The sequence below is a fragment of the Pholcus phalangioides genome, unplaced genomic scaffold (genome assembly GCF_987345545.1).
Source record: "Pholcus phalangioides strain wild (caught in Gottingen) unplaced genomic scaffold, Ppha-v1.0 ptg000030l_1, whole genome shotgun sequence".
In the NCBI taxonomy this organism is placed as follows: Eukaryota; Metazoa; Arthropoda; class Arachnida; order Araneae; family Pholcidae; genus Pholcus; species Pholcus phalangioides.
This window is the reverse complement of record NW_028301620.1, coordinates 7,761,863-7,785,068: the sequence shown is the minus strand read 5'-3', so window position 1 is coordinate 7,785,068 and position 23,206 is coordinate 7,761,863. Positions and strand designations below refer to the sequence as shown.

At 33.5% G+C, this 23,206-nt stretch overlaps 1 protein-coding gene across 1 annotated transcript; it reads right to left on the bottom strand.

Moving 5' to 3' along the window:
- Window positions 1-920: 920 nt before the first annotated feature.
- Window positions 921-22,529, bottom strand: sgl (UDP-glucose 6-dehydrogenase sgl). The gene is made up of 13 exons (XM_089252634.1): window positions 22,298-22,529; window positions 19,791-19,955; window positions 19,254-19,391; window positions 17,797-17,961; window positions 16,642-16,839; window positions 14,954-15,101; window positions 14,153-14,247; window positions 11,035-11,165; window positions 10,776-10,871; window positions 9,628-9,668; window positions 7,521-7,612; window positions 6,731-6,904; window positions 921-2,014 (listed from the first exon to the last, which is right to left on the bottom strand). The coding sequence occupies exons 2-12, from the start codon at window positions 19,944-19,946 to the stop codon at window positions 6,734-6,736; spliced, it is 1,431 nt and encodes a 476-aa protein (XP_089108760.1). The 5' UTR covers window positions 19,947-19,955; window positions 22,298-22,529; the 3' UTR covers window positions 921-2,014; window positions 6,731-6,733.
- Between the last annotated feature and the right edge of the window lie 677 nt (window positions 22,530-23,206).

Below are 23,206 nucleotides of genomic sequence, written 5' to 3'. Positions count from 1 at the left end.
TTCATTCTACACTTCATTCCTGAGATTTTAGAATGCAAATATCTCATCATATATATTGCGTTCAAAAGTTGCTTGTGACCAAATAAAAATTTAATTTTTTTAAATTTTAATAACTGTACAACCCTTTGCAACATAAGTAACGTATTTGAATTCTACACATTATTTGGATACTTTTTTCTAATTGGAAGAAACTCTAGAATCTTTTCCAGTAATGTTGTTCACCAGTAATGTATAGCAAAAGAACTTAAGTGTTCATCTTGTATATAAACTACCAAGACGATATCTCAATAACAAATTTTTATGGATAATAATTTGGCACACCCAATGAGAGAATCACTTAGTACCATAATTTTCCTGAGCATAATCCATGGAGATTACACTCATGTCCAAGTTAAATATAATGCACAAACCACTACTCTGCAGAGGCGTACATTCAGAGTACCACTTTCAGAGACGTACGCAGAATCAACATTTTTGGAAGGGGGACACAAGATCTGGGAATGGGGAGCATAGGAATCTCTTCCAGAAAAATTTTGAGTTACTAACCTTCAAAAAGCATTTTAAATTAACAGAAATTGATTAAAATGGCAGGCAAAGGTGTTTTATTCTGATATAAAACAATTTTTTTACAAAACTATTCAACAATGCTTTCAGTTTCTGATCGTCTTGGGGTGGGGGGGGGGGAAGCTTCCCTTCCCTGTGTACCCATGATCCTGTCTCCACTAATTCTGACGAGAAATCACTAAATACAATATATCTACACCAGTGTCTCCTAAATTAAGCATTATCGTCCTTCCCAGGAGAAATATTGTTACAGATACAATACAATAATAATACAATATAGTAGCTCAGGAAAGGAAGGGGTGATGAAAGAAAAAAAATTCTGGGGTTAAGGAGGCATTGAAAAAAAAATTTTTTTTGAGAAACTACAATCTACATAAACCATATTCATGCAACTTTTTGGACATCAGTGTATATGTTAGAAAACATCCAATTTTCTTAGCGCAGATTATATACTGCTGCATCTCATCTGCAGCTTTCTTTTAGAATAAAAATAAATATTTTAGAAATTAATTTTGAAAAAATATTTGTCTAAAGATTTATAGATAGCGTGTAACATTTTCTCAACAAAAACATAACAAAAAATCCTTTCTAATCCTTAAAATTTCATTATTGATGAATGGAATTTTCACATTTGCAGCCTATACAATATTTTTTCTCAAAGTAGTGAAAGGATTACATGCAGTAAATTACAATACACAAAATTAATTTACAACATAAGATTTTTTTAGAACTATAACAATCTAAATTTGTTTTTTTCTGGTTAATGATATAAATACTTATTCATATATTGCCCCCCCCCCCCACTCCTTATGCCAGAAATATGAATGAGAAAATTTCAAGAACTTGGAAAACGACCTTTGAATGTTTACCCATGTTACTCTATAGAAGTTGTTTTCCTAAAATTGTAAAATGTGTTTCAATGGGGGACACACATTTGCATTTCTAGCTTAACAAAATAAGTGATCTAACCAGCTGATAAACACAAAAGTTAAAATTTGCGCATTCGTGTCTCTGGCATAAGGGGGATGATAAATTATATGCATGTATAAAATTAAGAATTATAACTAAAACAAATGCTAAATGCATAATAAGGAATCAAATAAAAGATTTGGAATTTGATTAACGCAAACCATTACTCAGATTTTTTTTCCTCTTCCTGAAATAAACAAGCTACACACTTCACAAGGTTATTGTTTCATTTTATAAAAGAAATAAGATTGTGTGCCAAATCCTCTTATCATTATGAGTGAGAACAAAATAAAAAAGTAAAATAATTTTAAAGTAAAAAAATTCCCACAAAGCAGTATAAATGATATCTCATAAATACATTTGATTTTGGATACCGTGGAACATCCACACACAAGAAAGAGGAACTTCGAAATCATAAATCCCTGTAATACTGGCTAACATTCAATCTTTCAAGGCACAGGTTATATCTGTCTTTTGTCATCTGCAACAAGAAATTTTAATGATAAATTTATGAAAATCCAGTGAAGAAATGAAAAGAAATAGTAAACAAATATACATATACAATGGGATTTTGACCTATGTGCATTATCTTCAAATTGGAAAGTACCAAAAATTCTGCAACAACTGAATATTTGACTGGCAAGCATATGTAAAAGAAAAAAAACGTATTAAATACACAAAAGTTATGTATTGTTATTGAACAAGTTGGACAGCATTCTTGATTTCTGTATAAATCAAAACTATTTTTATTTTACTCGATATACATTATTACTACTACTTAACCGTAGCAGCACCTGGTACATATTCTTCCAGTGGCATCGGAGCCGGGGGTGCTGTGGGTGCTCGAGCACCCATGGTAATTTGTGACATGGGTCTCGGCACCCTCAGAAAAGATTCAGGAGTAAAAATTTTGAATGTAAAGGCCCAACCCACTTATATATATATATATCGATACCCTTGCATATGAATGACCAAAAGAAGTAACCTGGGAACAGTGGCTTCGAGGCCAGCGGTGACCCATGGTAATTTATGGCATCGGTCTGAGCATCCTGAATTGATTCAGACGTCAAAATTTCCTATTTAAAGATAGAGACACACACCCACAAGTTCTAAACACTTCCGATGCTCCTGCATTCTGCCGAATTTCTAACAAATCACATTGGCATATGCCAGAATGTGTGGCCCCTAACATGTTTATGTTGTTAGGGTTGTGCCTGTTTCATGTTCTGCTAGTGCTAACATCTGTCTTCCAATTTGAAGTGTTTAATATGTATATGCTACGTTTTTTGAAATAACTGCAGTAATTTTTCACCTACAATTTTTAACATCAAATAATCTGCATATGCATTGCATAATGGTAATTCAAGAAAGGTTCTCCAATAATATGTGGAATATTGTATTCTCCGTGAACAGCGTGGATTAGACGTATCTTTCGGATTATTCTTTACAAGCATGGGGGGGGGGGGTGGTAGGCCCCCTGAATGCTTAGGTTTATGAATGGAATAGAAACACCACTATATATAGTTTTTAGTTTTTATAATTGCCTTTTTAATTGGGTTGCTGTAGTTTAGAAAAGTATGACATCCATATATTTTGTTGTGAGCATTTTTTTCTCAGCCACTTTGTTGGGCATCTTGCCTGTTGTGGCCTTGTATTTGTATTATCTTCCAATTCGAATGTAGTCTTTGAAGGATTCTTCATGATTCTTTAACACTAGAGAAGGATCGACATTTCATTCTACCTAGAAGAACCGATACCGGCCATTTTGACCGATGGTTGATTTTCACTATAAAATCTTGATTTTCGTAAGATATTTTTATGTTTAAGTGTATCTATGGGTATAGGCAAGCACTAGAGTAGAAGAACTCTAACACATATGTACCTACCTTTTAACAGTTTTAAATGGTTTTTAATTATTCTATTTTCAAATTAAGACGATGTATGCATAAGGGTACCAACCTAGTTAATTTAAATGTGCAGAAATTAAGAAAATTAATCTTCTTTTTAAGGCTATTTTCACATATAGTAAGCACAAATCAATCGGGGAAAAAAAATTAAAGGTCAGTTTTTGCTCAGGGTTGAAGAGGATAATTTATTTACCTAAAAGTTCCTCTTTGCATAACTAGTAAAAAAAATATTTACACATTCTAAATATTATAATTGCAATTGTATTCGCAGACACATCACACTTTCTACACTTTTCAATACCTTCATTACAGTAGAAATATTTTTTCAGGATACAAATTTTTTGAGCATTGGAAATTTATCTTTTGTTTTGTTATTGCATAGCGTGACCTGACATAGCTTTTTCCGGGTACAGTAGCGATTGTTGTTGTTGTTAGAAAAGTTCTGATTCCTGAACCAATAAGGTTCTCCAAGCTGTTTAGATAGTGAAGCTAATTTCAACAAAAAGGAAATTAACTTCCCAAATTTTTTTTCCACAAATCGACCAAGCATTTCTTAAGGCAGCATCGAATGTTGTGCAAAATGCACACTGGCAAATACAACACCACAACAGGCAAAATGCCCAATGAGGTGGCTGAGAAAAAAAATGCCCATAATAAATATGGATGTCATATATTTCAAAAATACAACCCAATTAAAAATGCAATTACAAACAATATATATACATGATGAAATATTATACAATGCCCATAAGAATACTTATGGTTGTCTTTCTAAGTATGGATAACTTTTCAATTTACTCCAACATGTTTATCATATTTCTTTTTAAATGTGTCAACTGTGTTAGAATTTACTACCTCTGGTGGTAAGTTATTCCATTTATTAACAACGCTATTCGAAAAAAATTCCCTGCGACACCGTAACCTTGCATTGTCCTTCACCAATCGATGCTGGTGTCCCCTTGTAAAAGCAGTCGATTGGCGGTATACTAACAGTTCATGGTCCATCCTATCGATACCATTGAAAATTTTTAACACTTCAATCATATCTCCCTGACACCTGCGTTCATCCAATGTAAACATATTCAGAAAATGAAGTCTCTCTTCATAACTCAAGCCCCGTGTGCCCATAAGGACACACGTAGCTCTTCTCTGCACCCCTTCAACCAAGTCTATGTCCCTCTGTAGGTATGGTCTCCAAAACCTTACAGCATACTCCAGTCCAGGACGAACTAAGCCTCGAAAAAGCAGAAGAATGACTTTAGAAGAACGCAAAGAGACCTTTTTGAAAATGAGACCAAGCATTCTATTCATTTTTTTTTACCACCACTGAACAATGTTCAGAAAACCTAAGCTGCTCGTCAATGAGAATTCTCAAATCGGTGACCCTAGTTGCATCCGGGATAGTGACACCATTTAACTCGTAAAAGAACCATGGGTTGTTCGAACCAAAAGGAGTGACCATGCACTTATGAATGCTAAAAGTCATTCTCCATTCATTTGCCCATTCTGCAATCCTGTTTAATTTGCTCTGTGAGCAACTCCCTATCGCTTTGATTTCCAATTACCCCCATTACCTTCACGTCATCTGCAAATTTGCTAGCAATCCCATCCATACCCTGATCGAGTTTATCCTATCTATCTGCTACTTATCTCTCAACCACAATTCTATCCAATTCAGCATGCTGCCTCCAATCCTAATCCCGTGTAAACGTTTCAAGAGTTTACCATGTTAGACCCGATCGAATGCCTTCTGGAAATCAAGGTAAACAACATTTAAATTTTTGCCCTTTCCCAAAGCCTTTGTCGTGTGATCATAGAAGCAAAGGAGGTTAGTCACACATGACTTCCTCTTCTTGACCCCATGCTGATATGCTGATTATCCGACAATACATTGTTCTCGTCTATCCACTTCAGGAACTGCCTTTTCATAATTTCCAAAATTTTCGAGAAGGAGCTCATCAAACTCACTGGACGATAATTGGACAAAGCTTCTCTACTACCCTTCTTAAATATCGAAACAACATTAGCAAGTTTCCAATCCCTTGGGAAGATACCCTAATCAACACTACTCCTGTATATCTGTGCGACTGGCCCCAACAATTCATTAGCACATTCCCTGAGGACCCTGGGATAGATATCATCTGGTCCTGGTGCTTTGCTTGCACATATATTTCTTAGAAGATTTAGGACCTCCATGTCTTCTACTTGAATATCATTGAGGGTTTTATTACTCCATGCAACATCCCCCTCCCCCCCGCATTGAATATCACTATCTTCATTAAAAACCGACACAAAAAAGTCATTGAAAGCACTACACATGCCTACATTGCTCTTTAACCTAGACCCTCCTATCGTCAGGGCGCCAACTGCCCCTTACATCCGCTATTGACATATCTACAAAATTAATTATATGCACATGGAACAGTTTCAAGCCACCTTTCATGTCTTCAAGCCACCTGATTCTCTTACTTTATTTCATTGTAAAACTCGACGGTTTCAGAAATTTTTTCTCATTTTTAGAATATATATTTCAATGCATTGATAGTTAATATTAAAAAAAAACATTTCCCTTCTTCTTACCCAAAAAAACAATATTTTTATGTGTAAACATGCCAAATGTGTTTCATGTAAAGGTGTCTTTGATGAATTTCACAGGAAATTTCTTTTCGATCTTTTATTATTATACCTACCTACCTAGGTAATATTATTTTGCTTCAGTATTTTAGCTAGTCTTAATGAAGAAAAATAATCATCACTTGTTCAAATTTCCAGTAGCTTTCAGGCAAGATTCAATGATTTATATCACTACATTTTTGGCCATATTGGTATTTTGTTGTTAATCGATTATTAAGAAAGATTTCAATTAGCCGAAGTGAGCATATCTATATCAGTAGAAATTTGATGCTAAGATTTGATGAAATATGGCTATGGAAGTGCGTGTAACGTTACCAGTCAGACTGACATGTGATGATCCTTCTATGTATAACTAAAAATATCGCAAACAATTTTTTTTTTTTAAATTATCGTGGTTGGACAGCGTAATATCTAAGCTTTTTTTAGGAAAAGTCATGAAATATCAACATTCTGAGCAATCTGGTTCATTGTGGAAATCAAGTGAGAACATCAGAAACTGTCAAAATGGCCAGCGTGGTCCTTCTACTGTTAAGATTTTTCAAGATTCTTTAAGATTGAAAAAAAAAATGTCTTTAGTAACTATTGTAAGGTAGTTACTATAACTAGTAAATGTTAGATAGTTGCTATAATTAGTAACAGTATTTTATTATAGATACCTGTTAAGGGACGGAGTCACCAACATTTCTATGAAGTGTTCTGGATGTTTTCACCCCAATTGTCTCTACATGAAATCCAATTGATTGCAGCTCTTTTACAGGAAGCATTTTACGTCCATCAAACAAGAATGCAGGCTTCAGCATACTACCATAAATCTTCCTGTAGTCTAAAGCCTGAAATTATAAAAAATTTAAGACAATACAATGTACCGCCTATATAAAAATACTCAAAGGACCATACAAATTGTCATTATAGACCGAATGTATTAACACCATACATTGGGACTAGTGAGTAGTATTAGTATTATGAAAATTATGCTTTATCAGTATGTCATTATCCACCTGTAAATATCGGTTGTGCAATTTCTTGAGAACCCCCCAAAATTTACAAACTTGGTGATGTCCTGTTGCCAAACAAGAAATGCAAAGGTGCGAAACATTCAGATTTTTCTGGAACATTGATTTTCTGCCCATCTGGTGGTGCCTCCAATTTGAAAACTGTGAAATGTAGTTTTCTGGAATTTTCTTTTTCTCAAAGGTTCGACCGCACCTATAAAAAGTGATGTGATCACAAGAGAGCAGTCAGCGTTGTTAGACTTTATCCTCAATGTGAGATTATTATTTGTGAATAACTGTAAATAGCTGTTTACTGTGAAATAAGTCTGTGAAGTCTTGCAAATTGTTTCATCCTCTGCTTGTTTCAAGGACTTGTGAGAAACTATCCAGAACAGTATATAGGCGATTATCATTGTATAGAATTTTCACTATGTACTTTCAGATTTTCTCTTACCAAAAATTCATCCCACTCAGTACATATTACAACAGCGTGGGCTGCTTTCGCAGCACTGTATGGATCATGAAAGATAGTCACTTGTTCTTCAACTGAAAATAATTAAAAAAATCAACTGATTAACAGTATATAATGATTCATTATATCTATGCATAATTCACACGCTATTGAAAAAAATAAAGGATTTTTTTTTCCTTTTACAGAATTATTAGTTATAAGATATTCCAATAGTTGCCATTAGTTTCAACAAGATTGGGTCTGGGCAATTCCTGCCACTTATTAGCTTTCATTCCACATCATTGTAACATAACTTTTAATGCACCAAGTTATGTTCAGTGGTAAGCCTCCAATACAGATAAATAGTCAAACCTCATTAATGAGTCACTCTGTTCATTACCAAAAATATGACCTCATAAGCAGAGTGATTTCTGTCTCCCTATTGATGCCTTCATGCAGAAAAAACCAAACTTTAGTTATTCAAACGAGTTCAGTCATGAAAACTGATTACTCAAGTTTTTCCTTATTTATTTATACAATATTGTTGGCTCTGGGGCCTATACAAGAGGATGCGATTGAAAATGACAAAGATATTGTTTGATATTGGACAAAAAAACTAGTGATAGTGGGGGATTCTACAATAATGCTTGGGAGTTTGTTCCATTCACCAATGTAGTCAGTGGAAGCAAAAATAGGTTTTATTTTAAGGGAATGGTCAAGTCTTCTAGAGATGTAGGATGGTTTGGCTGAGATACCAGAAGTATCTATGTTGAGTTGACCATGGGAAATTTTTATAACAATTTTAGTCGAGAAATGAGACAGGGAGGAGATGTTCATTTTTAAGTTCGAGCATGGTAACAAAAGATGACCAGTGGTCGTGAGCGAATTGGTTGGATTTATTTTGGATTGATTCGAGTTTGTCTATATTGCTGGAGGTGTAGGGGTCCTATACTTCAGTGGCGTAGGAAAGAACAGGGAAATATAAGTTCGGTAACAGAGTAGTCTGATATCTGGAGTGGAGTGTTTAAGGTTGCGGTGGAGGAAGAAAAGTTTGTGTTTAGACACTTCTGGTAAACATAGTCAACATGTTCGTCCCAATCTAGGTCGGCTGAGATGATACAGAGATATTTGATTTGAGAAACTTGGGAATTTATCAAATAAGGAATTATCTTGGGATTCTTATCAAAGAATCATAGTTTATTTGCCATAAATTATGCATTTGAATAACACAAAATATCAGTGTCTCCAATTTTTTTAAATTTGCAAATTTTTCTGCATGTTTGTGGAAACCAAAGAATTGTCACCTTGTGTATTGCAATTTAATTCTTATGGAACATTGTAAATGAAAATGAAATATTCTTCATGAGGTTGAAAAAGAGTTTATTTTTCACTGCAAAAAACATTGGTGAGTTTTGTTTATATGGAATTGGTAGTTGAAGAAGCGATCCTTTTCTCCAAAAAAGATAGAAATTGGAAGTTTGTCTGCTATGGTTTCCAGTCCTGAAACAAATTTTCTTAATAGGTAGATTTTTCATATTCCTCCACTGTTCACCTTGAATGGCAAAGCAGCGTTATAAAGTTTTTTTGAATTTAGAGAACATTCTGACAGTAGGGTGAACATAAGATTACAGATGCTTGACAATCGTCCAGCCAAGGCTTGTTTAAAACGTCACAAAACAGACAAAAATATTGATCGCGTAAACTAACTTTTTTTATTTCTAAAACAAACAAAAAACAATGAGCTTCTGAAATGGACACTTCTTCAGCAAAAGCTGCCCAAGAACTGCAACTTGCCAACAAAAATTTTTTTGAACCATTGAACTCCCAAATAAGAAATAGCCCAATGTTGAAAGAATCTGTCAACAAGCCTGGAGGGGGGGGGGGGGGAGATAATGGAGGCTTCAGTGGATTTTGCTCAAATAACTGGGTAGATCTTGGGCATGGTATGAGTTAAGGTTGAACTAATTGTGTATATTGTATGAAGGAGTTTCCAATTTGAATGGTAATTTTCAAAACAGTTTTCACAAAAGTGGCCCAGTAAGCCGAGTAACTAACTTTACTCGGGTGACACTAACAAAGTTTGACTCTGTACCCATAATTAATACCTTACCTTTAACAGAGTCTTCTAAAGCATCAGAATCTGACAAATCCCTGTAAATTACAAATTAAGAAAATAATTAATTCAAGTCTAGAACTTGATTACACACATACAAGTAGTTAATCATCTATCAAATTTAATTTTCAATAAGAGGTTCACGAAATATTTCTCAGTATTATCACAAAAAAAAAACAGCAAATGAATAATACAAGTAGAATCTCTGACATTAATTTTGATACCAAAAAAATAAAATGAACATTTTCCACTAAAAAGAAGGTATGATATGCACACATGTAGAGGATACGTCAACCTCTAAAATGTTCCAATGCCTAGAAGCCTTTCTTAGAGAACAGTTCAGCATTTTTCAGAGATTATGATGAACAAATAGTATGATAGTAAGATAAAAAAAGTAGATGAATAAGAGAAGTAAATCTAAGACCTTATCGAAAAATAATAATATGGGATGCAGGATTGTCGTATTCTAATCTATTATGATGCTGAAAGTTTTTACTTTTCATTCAGATTTTCTTCATGTTTCACGGATGGGACTGCTTAAAATTTTTATATTGTTCACCAAATTCAGTTTTTTTTCCCGAACAATAACTGACTGGAACAACCTCCTGTCAAACATTATTAATTGTACAACAGTTTCTGATTTCCTTTGTAACATCAATTGTCTCTGTCAAACTTCACTGCATTCCCTTGAATAGGACTCAGCCAAGCAATATTGTTATAGTAAATAAATATTTTTTAATTTACAAAAAACTCCTAATGACAATTTCAATCAAATGAGGATGAAACAATATTGAACCAAATAATTAAAGCTATTAAATAGAATTTAATTATTTGATTCTAGGCTATTATCCAGTCCTCCAATTAATTGGAATGAGTAATTATGTTGCAAAAAATTAATTTCACATCATAATTACTCTTGTAAAAACCAGGATAGTGAACTGGAGGGTTACTTTCTGATACAGATAAAATTCACTAATAATATTGTTGAATACATACATGAGAGATAGTACTTTACAAATGACCTTCATAGAGAACTTTTCATTTTAATGCAAATTTTGATAAAATGTTATTAACCATTGTGCTCTTTAAAATCAAATACTTTAATGCTAAAAATTTTATTTTCTCCATCTTCATGGGTCACTTACATAATTATTTGTTCTTCTCTAACTTTAGGATCATAAATGCACAAGTTTGCCCCTTCTTCGATCAAATGCTTGCAAATATAAATAGATGGTGATTCCCTGAAAATCAAAACAAATACTTGTTTAGAAAAATTAACAATGAGAAAATTTAATGAATAATTTATTTTATTGAATAAAACATTTTATTTTTCAAAACAGAAGAAAATATTAATGAACAGAAAAGGTATAAAATTTTAACAATAAAATACTCATGTAAGTTTACCTTGTGTCTCCTGTATTTTTTTTGAAAGCAAAACCAAATATGGCTATCCTCTTTCCAGAAACTGTGTTGAAAAGATTTTGTGTAATTCTTTTTACAAACCTTGTTCTTTGGAATTCGTTCATTTCGATAACCTGAAAGAGTTTAGAACATTTCATCAAATTAAATAATGTTATACTTACACTATTAAAAATATTTCTTATATATTTTGCATAGTGAATTGTACTTCTATTTCTTCATTAACTTCTTTGCTTCGGAACTACACGTGTACTAGGGTAGATCGAAAAGTATAGGAATTTTTTTTTTTTTCGAAATTACTTTTGGCTTGGGGTGGGAAAGTTGTCTTGGGTATATTAGTTTGTATAATTTTTTATTGAAATCCATTCATATCTTCCGGTGCCCCAAGCGCCCCAAAAATAGTTAAAAATTGACATTTTGATGAAATTTATAAAAAAAAGAATTTTTTCAAAACTACTTATGGTGTGGTGTGGGAAAGTCGTGTCTTGGATATATATATATATGTTGCATAATTTTTTAATTGAAACCACTCATATCTTTTGATGTCCAAGCGCCCCAAAAATAGCTAAAAATTCACACTTTTATGAAAATGTATTAAAAATTGTAAATTAATGAAAAATGTTTATAAATTTTGCAGAGTATTCACATATTAAAGTACAAACTTATAAATAATAATTTTATAATAATAAATGAAGTATAAATTTAAAACTTAAAGCAATAAATCATAAAACTTTTTAACTTATATAATGGCTTTTTTAATTGTATTAATTTGAAGATTTACATATTTATAAATGTTGTAATGCTTTTTGGTATTAAAATGTTTGATATGGCTTCTTCATTTTATCCTATTCAATATGAAGCTGCGTCTCTTCTCCACACACACTGACGCCTCAGATACTAGGTGAATGCATCTTTCAACTGCTTTCAATGGCATGAATATTTTCACCATTCCTTCCAACTTTTACCATGCCTTCCAACGTTTACTATACTAAATAACATTATACATTTAATAATAAACAATAAATGGTTTTTAATTCTCTGCCTATGCTAATAATTCCCTGTGAAATTGATTGTGTAACTCATTTTTTTTATTCAAAATTTGCATAAAAATTGATTTTTGGCAAATATTTAAGTGTCTTGGGGCACCGGAAGAAATTAATTTGAAAAAATTTTGCATTTATGCTAGTATGCTTAAAAGACAACTTTTTCACCCCAAGCTGATTCTTTTATCCACATTCTGATTTTTCGATCCACCCTAATGTGTACCTCATTTTTAACAGTTGTAAATGATTTTTAATGATTCTTTTTTCAAATTAAGACTTGAGGTACATGCGTGTGTGTGTAATGTTTCTAACTCTAATGTTTCTAGTAAAGATATTGACCCAATTAATTTTTTTTTCTTTTTAAAGGCCATTTTGGCAATCAAAAACATTTTTCTAATAGTTTTGACTCAAGAGTAAAAAACTGATCTTTCATTCTAACAAATACTTTTTTACTTACTGAAAGTTTGGTTTTTAATGGCATATTTTTAAGTTACTGTACAACTTCTCTAAAGTATAAAAAATATAAAATACAGTAAAACCTTGATAAGTCGTCACCTCAAGTTATCGAAAAATTACGACGGCTTAAGCGGAGTGACGACTTAACCGGAGTGTCGTCAGTTTGAATGTGCAATCTTGCGAAAATCTCACATAAATTTAAAATAATATGACATTTATTAAAGTTTGAATCAAAATAACAATATTAATAAAATTTACAGATTGCGAAAGAAAAAATAATAGCAATTTTTTACCTTGTTTATCTCTTATTACTTAAATTATTGTGGTGAAATGTACTGTACACTTTGATTTATATTAGTAATTTTTAATTGAGACTAACAGAGCAACTGTTAGAATAAGTAGCTTTTCTTCATAATAGAATATCTCTATTATGCACATAACTCTATTGCACATTAATTTTACATATACATCAAATTTCATTTTAATGTTTGAATTCTTCATCAGTAGTTCATGATGCAACTACAAAGTAATCTCGAACACTTTTGACTTGGTGGAGGGGCCCTGGGCAGAGGAAAGTAAACAGAAGACCAACTTGGGAAAGAATGTCTAATTTTTTTTAACAAAAATATTTTGTTTAAATTTCAAGCCCTAAATTAGTAGAGTCCATGCTTTCTATGATTATTTATTATCCGTGCCCGTTGCACTTTGACTTTAACTTGATTAATTTGATTTTTTGATTTACATAATTTTTGATTGCCTTGCACTGTATGTAATCTTTGATGTATCAATAAATTTTGGTTTTGCCACAGATGCCCTGGTCCCCCACGGGGGAGGGGGGCCAAGTGCTTACGTTGCTTCTTGCGACAGAGCCTGGGTGTCTCACAGTTGCCCTAGTAGATCCCATGCAGGAATGAGATCTAGCTCGAACAGTCCCTAATGTTACAAAAACCTTAGTCAGCAAATGAACTTTCCCAGCGTAACTTTCGTTACTTAAACTGTTCCGTTTGGGTATATAGGATTTTATGGTGACTTTTAAGCATATGACAATGCTGTTAATAAGCTCTTTTTTTTAATGGGAGCCATAAAAATAGTGTTCCTCTTTCTCAAACTTTTTCATAATGATGAGTTGACTGAAATTAGCGACGAGTAAACGAGGGTTTAATAACATTGTTGTCTGTGACAGCTGGAAGGGCCTGAAGAAAAATTACAACTTAACCGGAGTGACGACTTATTAGGGTGACGAATTAATGAGGTTTTACTGTACATGTATATAAATATTTTTTCTTCTAAATTTTAATAGTTTGATTCAATTACAATTGAAGTAAATATTGTGAATAAAATTACTTTCTTTGAAATATGATGAAAGTATAATTTTCTCTCCCATGGCGAATTAGAGATGTTCCTCATAATACTTCTCAGTAAAAAAAAACATTTTATGCCTAAGGTAAAATCAAGTAGCATACATAAAAATGAGCTGGTATGTTGAATTTACAGTAACATAATCAAAAAAGAAACTCAATATGAGCTTCAGTTTACAAGTCCATCTGCAATGAATAATTTATGTGAATTAATAAAAGAAAAAACAGTTTTAAAATATACTCTACCTGGTGCCAATAAGCAGCTACTTCAGGCAGGTTCAAACATTCAGACAGGTATACCATATTCAATACATCTTTTTGGAAACAACTTCCACCAAAACCTTGATAAATGAGAATGTTTTAAATTCATGAGCATTTTTTAATCCACAAATAGCCACAGCACTTGAAAATTTTGTAGCTTAGAAACTTTTTAAGTGGTAAACTTTTGTAGCTTAGGTACTTTCTTTTACTTGTATATGTCAAGGCTGTAGTGAAAGTGGGTGAGTCTTGGAGGGGGGGTCTGTCCCCGCCCCCCAAAATGTTAGAAAATTACTGCTTTTCATGGAATTGTGTGGTTAAATCATTAATGTTTTATCTTGGTCCCCTCCAAGAAAAAAAACATTTAATGCCACTTTCCGGAGGATATACGGCCCTGGTATATGTTATAGATAATGTCCGAAGAATGCATACAGAATGTATCCAAAAGACATATCAATTTATTGAGTGCTAAATAAGTAAGCAAATCAGAACAAAATAATGGGTTTTCATTGTGGTAAGAGGGTTCTACAAGGAATTTAATAACAATAATGAAAATTGAGCATTTACCAATTTCTCTAATTTAACTATCACCATTTTAATGCAAAATATAGATATATCACACATTTATGTATCAGCAAAGAAAGGATGTATGCACAGACTGACAGGGAGAATATAAAAAAATTGAATTATTTTGAAACACTGAGTCAAAGTTACAAGTTGAAAATTTTAACCATTGAAAGGTACAAATTTCTCTGGTTTGCATAATTTTAAAACTAGAGTTTTTCATACCAACACTAGCTTGTAAAAAACGTGGACCTATTCTGCTGTCTGTGCCAATAGCATGTGCCACTTCTCCCACATCTGCTCCAGTTGCCTCGCACAAAGCTGATATTGCATTAATGCTAGATATACGTTGGGCCAAAAATGCATTTGCAGCCTATCAAATAAAATGATCAGCTAATATTTATCAAAATAATACTCTATAAATGCAATATAAAATGTTATTGCACACAAACATATAAAAACAGGTTAGGTTTGTTTTAAATATAGCCTAGTATTTTTTCTTATAAATGATAGAATAAATTGATACTGTATTTATCTTGAAAAGGGGTGTTTATATGCTCTCGTTATGCCCTTATACAGTAAAACCTGTCTTTAACGGAACCTGTATCAAGCGGAAATTTGTCTTTAACGGGAAAAAAAATGATTTCAATGTCATAATACACATTAAAAAACCTGGATTAAACAAAACCTGTCTAGCGCGAAAACAGAAAAGAAAATTTTACGCCTTTAACAGAAACCATACAAAATATAAGTTCTGTCAGAATTTTTAATGCAATGACTGCTTGCCAATGTGAGTTCTACTTCATCCACCCTTGGATTTGTAAAAACCATTTTCGTACCTGATGCTGAGAGTTTTGAAAAGCCACATGTAGTGAAACAGTTGCTTTCTGAAATTGTAACAAATTTTTTTGGTAAAGCTGGCTTTTCTAAGGGAGAAATCAGTATAATGGTTAGATTTACAAATGATATACGACTTACAAAATTGTATGCAAGCTGATTTCCATGACAGCAAGTGTTGAGCATGGCCGGAATTAGAGGGAGGCAAAAGGGGAGGGAAATTGCTTGGACGGCAAAATTTAGGTGGAAAATGTTACGTGGGAAAATTATCTAATTTTGCGGTGGTCTGGGCAGCAAAATCATGTTGCCCCCCCCCCCCACACACACACACATATGAAAATGTTAAATATGGCCCTGGTGCTGAGGATTACATAAATATAGACGTTAATGTATAAACTGAACCTGACACGACAGATATTGACACCCTCATTGAAAATTTCAGAGAAGGTTGAAAAGAACGTAAATGTAGTCATTTCAGATGAAGAACAGTGTGGAGTGAAGTTTCATACAGATGCTGTAAAAACCTAAATATTTAGTAATTATAGAGTAAATGTACATTATTTTACATACATTTAAATTAATTAGTTTATTTTCAAGTGATTTATTTTTATTATATTTATTATAATTAGAGATGTGAGGTGAGAATATAATATTCTCAGAGAACGAGAATATTCTGAGAATATTCCCAGGATGTAAAAATTTAATAATCAAGAATATTCATTTTTCTTTAAAATAATTTAAATTTTTTGACTAATTTTGTTTGTATTGTGAAATATATACAAGATTTCATTGCCTGAAACATTTACAACAAAACAATTTTTGATGTAATCACACCCCCCCCCCCCCCCCAATGACAACAACTTCTCGTTCGAGAATATTCTCCAGGTCATGATGAGAGGTTTTAAAAGTTTGGTTATGGAGATTTTAGAAACCTTGAGATTAAAACCTTAAAAAATTATCTTAAAATTAGATAAATTTTCAGAAATAAGTTCACAACAAAAGAAATCAAACCAAAGTTGATTGATATAAAACTGAAAATTGAGTTTCAAGAGTGAATAAATGTATATTGCACTTACTAGTTTTGATAGTTCTGATGACCATGTATTCATAGTAATTATCTTCTGTTGAGGAATCCAATTTTTGTAAACAGAGCAAAGCTTTTGGACAGCCTGTAGGCCTTCTTCTGTCTGTTCACCACCAATCAATATACGGTCTGGATGCAAGAGATCATTTATGGCAGATCCTTCAGCTAAAAATTCTGGATTCGATAAAACCTAGAAGAAAAGATTTGATAAAATACAAATATATTACAATACAGTGAAACCTCAACAATGATAAAGCACCCTACTGCGACATTTTTTCAAATCTTGTTCAGAATTTCTTTTTGTTTTTCTCTAATGTTAATTTCCTCTCGATACTATATCCTCTACTACAATATCTTACAATCCCTCTGTAACAATATTCTTTGAGGATATTTCAAAACTAATATGATATTTTTTTAATTTCATGCAAAATTACCTTCAATATATTTTTAATTTTCTCACTAGATTTTGTTCTTTTGAGGGTATCTAGTAGCATCAGTATTTTGCACTATCTATCCTCTGAAAGTGCTAGGTCGAGTTACTGTGAAGCTACTTTTTGTGTAGTACAGAAAAGTGATGCGTGGTAAACCACTTTATACTGGATGAAACAATCTGAATTTCATTCATCAACTAATCAATTAGAACTTTCTGCTACAAATAAATTTACATGCATTTTGGGGTGGTACTAACATCAGAGCAGAGATGCCAACAACAGCATAAATTTCGCAGCGCCTGATGATAATTATACCTCTCCATATAACGATATAACCCCTCTTTACATTAATTTTTTTCTTGGTTTGAAAAAATATAATTGCTCAATATAACTCATCGTTATATCAAGGCTCACTGTACTTAAAAAGTATTAACAAAGGAAATGTTTCAAAACTAAAGTGTAAATGTAAGTCAAACATGTGAAATTTTGTTTCATCTAAATATCAGTGGGTGTTTTCATTCTGGAATGAAAAATCTGTTGTGTTTCAATGAGAACTTTTTTTCGCTCCGGCTGTTTTGCTGGTTGCCGCTTATACATCGCGGAAGCTTATTCACTAGAATCTATGATAAATAAAAAGTATTTTAATAAAAAATATGAGTACCCTTTAAAACTGATCATTCTGTACTTTAAGAGAATGAAAAATTCCATGAACTAACTTGAAAAGATATTCTTGGTTTGGTATTAGCTTTGAGAATGTTATCAATACTTTCAGCAGCTCTAACTGGCACGGTGCTTTTTTCCACAACTATCTTGCTGCTTGTGGCAATCTTGGCAATCAGTCTTGCTGCAGCTTCAATGTACTTCAAATCAGCTGCTCTTCCCTTTACAAATTTCAAATTAGAGAAAGAAACCATGAAATGGATTAGAATGATTAAATCTCTAGCATCATGGAACAAAAAGGTTTTTTTTCCCATACTTCAAATAATTTGTCCTTGGAAACATTCTAGCACATAATGTCTTTCTTTGTCCACAGGTGTACCTAGGTACGTGAAGATCAACTAACAGGTGAAATCTTATTATCTGTGACTTTCTTAGAGTGGAATAGAAAAGTATGTACAGAATTTCTATTTTCATCAAACCGATGAATTTACTTGCTTATTTTAGGTAACTTTCCAGCATTGAGTTTTAACCTAGTCATCTTTCTCTCTCTGGCTATGACGGCATAAGCGGTCGCAGCCATGTATAATGGTAGTGCTTACAATGGCATATGCTGTCATATGGATTTTTGGTCTTTATCACATAGATATGACAGAATAATTCATCATACAGTTGCTGCCACCTGTACAGACAACTTTCTACTTAATTATCTCGCCACTAGATGAAGTTGAACAATTATATTTCAAGGTCTGGGGTTATTATTACTATTATCTTTACCACGCTTTGCAAGGCTGCTCCTCAAGTATTTTTTTTTACATACTATCTTTTAAATATACCTCAAAGAGCATCAGTTTTAAATTTTTTATAAGAAATTCAATCAAAAAATATATTTGATTAGCTTCAAACTTCTAAAAAACAAACAATAGAAGTGTGAGCATCATCATAAAAAGAGGCACCGCAAGTAGCACACAGAGAAATTGATTGGTCAGATAACTGGTTAATAACAGTAGTGGAAAAAATTACGGAACGTAATACATAAACAAACCATGCAGGCAAAATATTTAAGAAAATTCTAATGGATAATCTGCCATTAGCACAATCTGTACTAAATGCAATCACATGTTTTTAATAGTGGTAACCAAATAGAAATAATATAGGCTACAAAAAAAAAAGAAAAAATATGGAAACAAAAGAAAGACAACGCTATGTTAATTTTTTCATGTCAGTTGGCCTTTCTATCATTTTGGAGTAGAAATACTTATTTAATTTTAAAAACTTTTGTAAAGTGATTTATGAATAAAAACAAACATTTGGAAAACTGTACCTCTTAAAATTATAGTTCAAAGGATTTGTAAGACTTTTGCAGCTACCATTTGTGAGACAATTGGAATTTCTTAAATTGTAACTTTCATGCAACATTTTGCTTACTCTAATGTCACACATCTTCAGATAACCTGACAGTCATTCAATATTCCATTCAGATTTAAGAAAAGAGAAATGAAACATCGCTTAACACCTTTCCAAATCCATAAGTTTTGGTGGGTGTATTGACTGAAATGAAAATAAGATCGGCTTCTTTAATGGCACTTTCTACATCAGTAGTGAAGAAGAGATTTCTCCCTCTGCATTCTCTGACCACATCATCTAGTCCAGGCTGTGAAATGAACACATAGTATGTTAAAAAGTTGATATTTCTTGAAATAATAGAATTTTTACAACTCCTATATTGAATATACATACTTCTTCAAAAAATGCAGTATGAAAGTTAAAAAAAAAAAAAAAAATTTTGTCTATATCTAAGGACTATGGAAAAACTCTTGATTCTCATCAAGAATGAGGAAGTAGTATCTGCTAGTTATAAAATGAAATCTACTGTATAAATTATATACTCTACTTTTTTTTCTGCATGCTACAAAATTTTGTTTACAATGATATGAAACTGGTAATCCATTAAAAATCACAAAGTCAATACAACATTAGTGTGCTACTTATTTTGAATCATTCATTTCTAAATGGTGGAAAATATTGCCACAGCAAAATCAGTCTAACTTACTTCATAAACTGGCAGTTCACCAGAATTCCATGCATCAATTCGTTTAGAGTTTTTATCAGTTACGACAACTTGTATATGTGGACATTTAAAAGCTATGACACTGCATGTAGGTCCTCCAACATACCCAGCACCAATGCAACAGATTTTCTGAACCATTTTTCAAACCTATGTGAAAAAAATAAATTTTTTATTCATGAAAAAACAACTGTAGAATATAATACATTTGATTTAAGGATAAGTGAATAGGCAACTGGTCAGTTATTTGGAAAACTTTCTCAAGTGCATGCTTTTTGAAAATAAGCCCAATTTAGAGCTATTTTTATGCAATGCTGACAATGCTAACTGGGATCTTGATACAAACAACTATTTTTTTTTAAATTGGTGGAACACTGACAGAAGATGTGACTGGCTTTTTTCATACCACTAATACCACAAAATGTTAAAAAGGTCAGTGATTTCCAGTCTTATTATACATTTCACAATATAAATTTAAAAAAATAAACTTTCCAGAAATCCTGGACTGAGAGCATTGTTACAGGATGTGGGGGGGGGGCTCCTGATATTATGCAGCAAAATCAGGGTTAATTGTGAATGTTTAATGGCATTAATGTGCTTAGCATCATTCCCCCACACACACACACAAACAGATTCTGTGGGATCCTAGGCTAGGATCTTTGGCTGGGCTCCTTGGCTAGACTTTTCATGGGTTTCCTCTATAGTGAGTTAATAATGAGGAAAAACAAAAAATGAGGATTGGAGGATTGTCCTGGGTCGGAGCCCTGTCAGCCCCACACAAGTGGGGAAGGTTCCAAGCTTGTGATTATTAGTTGGAAAGAATAGTTTGTGACAATCGTTTTGCAGCAAGAGTTGTAGTAAGTGTGATGCTGTACTACAGTTCTGTGTGAGTGTGTTGTCTTGTTTCAAACAACTAATAACACTCAAAAGTAATAAATATTATACTAACATAAAAAATAAGCAATCATAAATAAAATTCATGTTACTTCATGATTTAAGAATATTGATTAGTTATCAGGATGACCACTGGCTCATTTTTTCAAATCAGCAAGATTTAAAGCACTTTAGATTACAGCCCAGTATTCCTATGTTTGAGAATCGCCAACCATTTTTACTGTCAAAACACTTCCAGATAAAGCTTGGTTGGTTTTTCCATTGCAAACTGACAGTCATCTTGATAACAGACTAATACCTGACCTAGGTGTTAATTAATGAGGACACAGGTGAATTTACAGTTTTGCCACTTACGTGGATACAACAATTTTATTCCCCTTCTCCCATTCCAGTCTAATTTTCTTGACCACTCATTTTGCCAATTCACCACCCTGCGCTACAACCCACCTGCCTCCTGTAAATATGCTTGTGTTCGTAAGTCACTTTTTTTGTTCCCTCACACATACACTCTAGACTCTTTTGGCCAACCACATGCTTGCACATGCTCAAGGTTAGTCTTTGGTTGCTCACTCAGTTGATCCCTTACTTTCTAGGTCAATCTATGCTCACACATTCTCTACCTCACTCTCATGCTCACACATTCTCTACCTCACTCATGCTCACACCCTCTCTAGGTCAACCCCATGCTCACACATTCTCTACCTCACTCATGCTCACACCCTCTCTAGGTCAACCCCATGCTCACGCACAAATTCTGTAGGTCACTCTTTTGTGAAGATCACAACCTCTCTAGGTCACTCTTTGGTTACTCACTGACCTGATTCCTCACTCTCTAGGTCATTCCCATGATCACACACTCTCTAGTTCACCCCCACGCTCACAAACTCTCTAGTTCACTTCCATACTCACATACTTTCTAGGTCACTCTTTTGTTCAGCCCCATGGTCACAAACTCTATATATAGGTCACACTTTTGGTTGCTTTATGGCCTCGTCTCATGCATTTTAGGTCACTTTTAATCATTCACATGCTTGCACACATTCTTGGAGACCCTTTTGGTTATTCATAAACTGTCTAGGTCACTTATTTGCTAACTCACAGACCTAGTCCCTCGCTCTTTGGGCAGAGGCGGGTCTGTAGTGGGCTACACAAATTATGTCACCCTCCTCCCATTCAATTAATTTTCTCAGCCACTCATTCCTCGAATCTGCCACCCCTTTGGGCTATAGCCCTCTAAGCCCCTCTCTAAATATGCAACAGAGGACAGTCAAGCCAAATGGGACTTTATTTCCAAAGCATAGTCATCGTTTGTTAGCGAGCCTTATTCGTTAGATAAAAGATTCAAAATTACTACCTTTTATTTTATCATAATTGGGTAGGCCGAAGACTTAACTGAATAAAACATTTAAAAAGTCAATTCAGTTCAATAAAAAATCTTTGATCTATCTTTTTAATAAAAAACAATTTCATGACCCTTTAAGAGAAAAATGTTTCAGCTTGAATTTTTTATTTTAATGTTGAAAAGTATTTCGATGCGACTAAATTTATTAAAGTGTGATTATATATAATAATAATCAATCATTAAATAAATTTATTACTTGATGTTTTTTTGACAGATCCGGCCGGACTTTGAAGCTCTGTATTCAAAGAAATTTTTCGAAGAAATAATGGTTGGATGAACAACCTTGGGCGCTTCGAAGAAATGATGGCAGCTGCGTGGGACGTGAGTATTAGTGAGTATTAAATCGTGATAAGTCCCTAGTATAAGATTTAAAAAGCTCAAATCTCAACTCTCAGCTGTTGTTTATATCTCTCGCAGCTCAGTTATGCTTCGAGGTTTGAAAGGAGGAGCTGATAACAACAAGGCATTTAGATGACAAAGGTCTTCACTACAGGAAGTAGCCTTAGTTGCTGATAACCCTGAATAATCAAGTCAAACCTCTTCACTACAGTCACTGAGCTATAAAGCCGGTTTTCCTAGGAGCAGGTTTCCTGTGCCGCGCGCAACGTGATTCACCCAGCGCGACACGCCGTCCACTCACCAATAAGAAAAGCAGCATGACTGTTTTCCTACAGAGCGCAATACACCTGACGACAGCGCTTTACGTCGGGCGTGATTGGCCGACTGCTTCTGAAGGAGTCAAATGCGTCGTGCATCGCGGTTTTGCCGGTATTCTCTTCATTCTTGTGTGTTTTCTTTTCCTTCCCTTCAAACCGGAGCGTGCAGACGACAGAGCAGCTGATGCCAAAGCCATATATTTCATATAGACGACCTGATCTGATGCGCCTCGCTAGGAAAACACAAACGTGTAGCGTGATTATGTAACACGTTTCTGTTGGCGCGAAATAGTCTAATTCGCTTCACGCTGCGCAACAAACCTATTCCTATATTATAGGAAAACCCGGCTTAAGTAAATATTTACTTATAGCTCAGTGACAGGTAATAGCTCAGGTTGCTGAAAGCCCTGACTAATGAATTCAAGTTTTTTCTCTGCTGAAAACAACCT

Coding starts and splice junctions, on each gene's coding strand:
- sgl (XM_089252634.1), bottom strand. CDS start 19,946: ATGGTTCAGAAAATCTGTTGCATTGGTGCTGGGTATGTTGGAGGACCT. Junction 14,248..14,953: donor TTTTTTACAAGCTAGTGTTG/GTATGAAAAACT, acceptor TCATTTATCAAG/GTTTTGGTGGAAGTTGTTTC. Junction 10,872..11,034: donor AAAAATACAGGAGACACAAG/GTAAACTTACAT, acceptor TTTGATTTTCAG/GGAATCACCATCTATTTATA.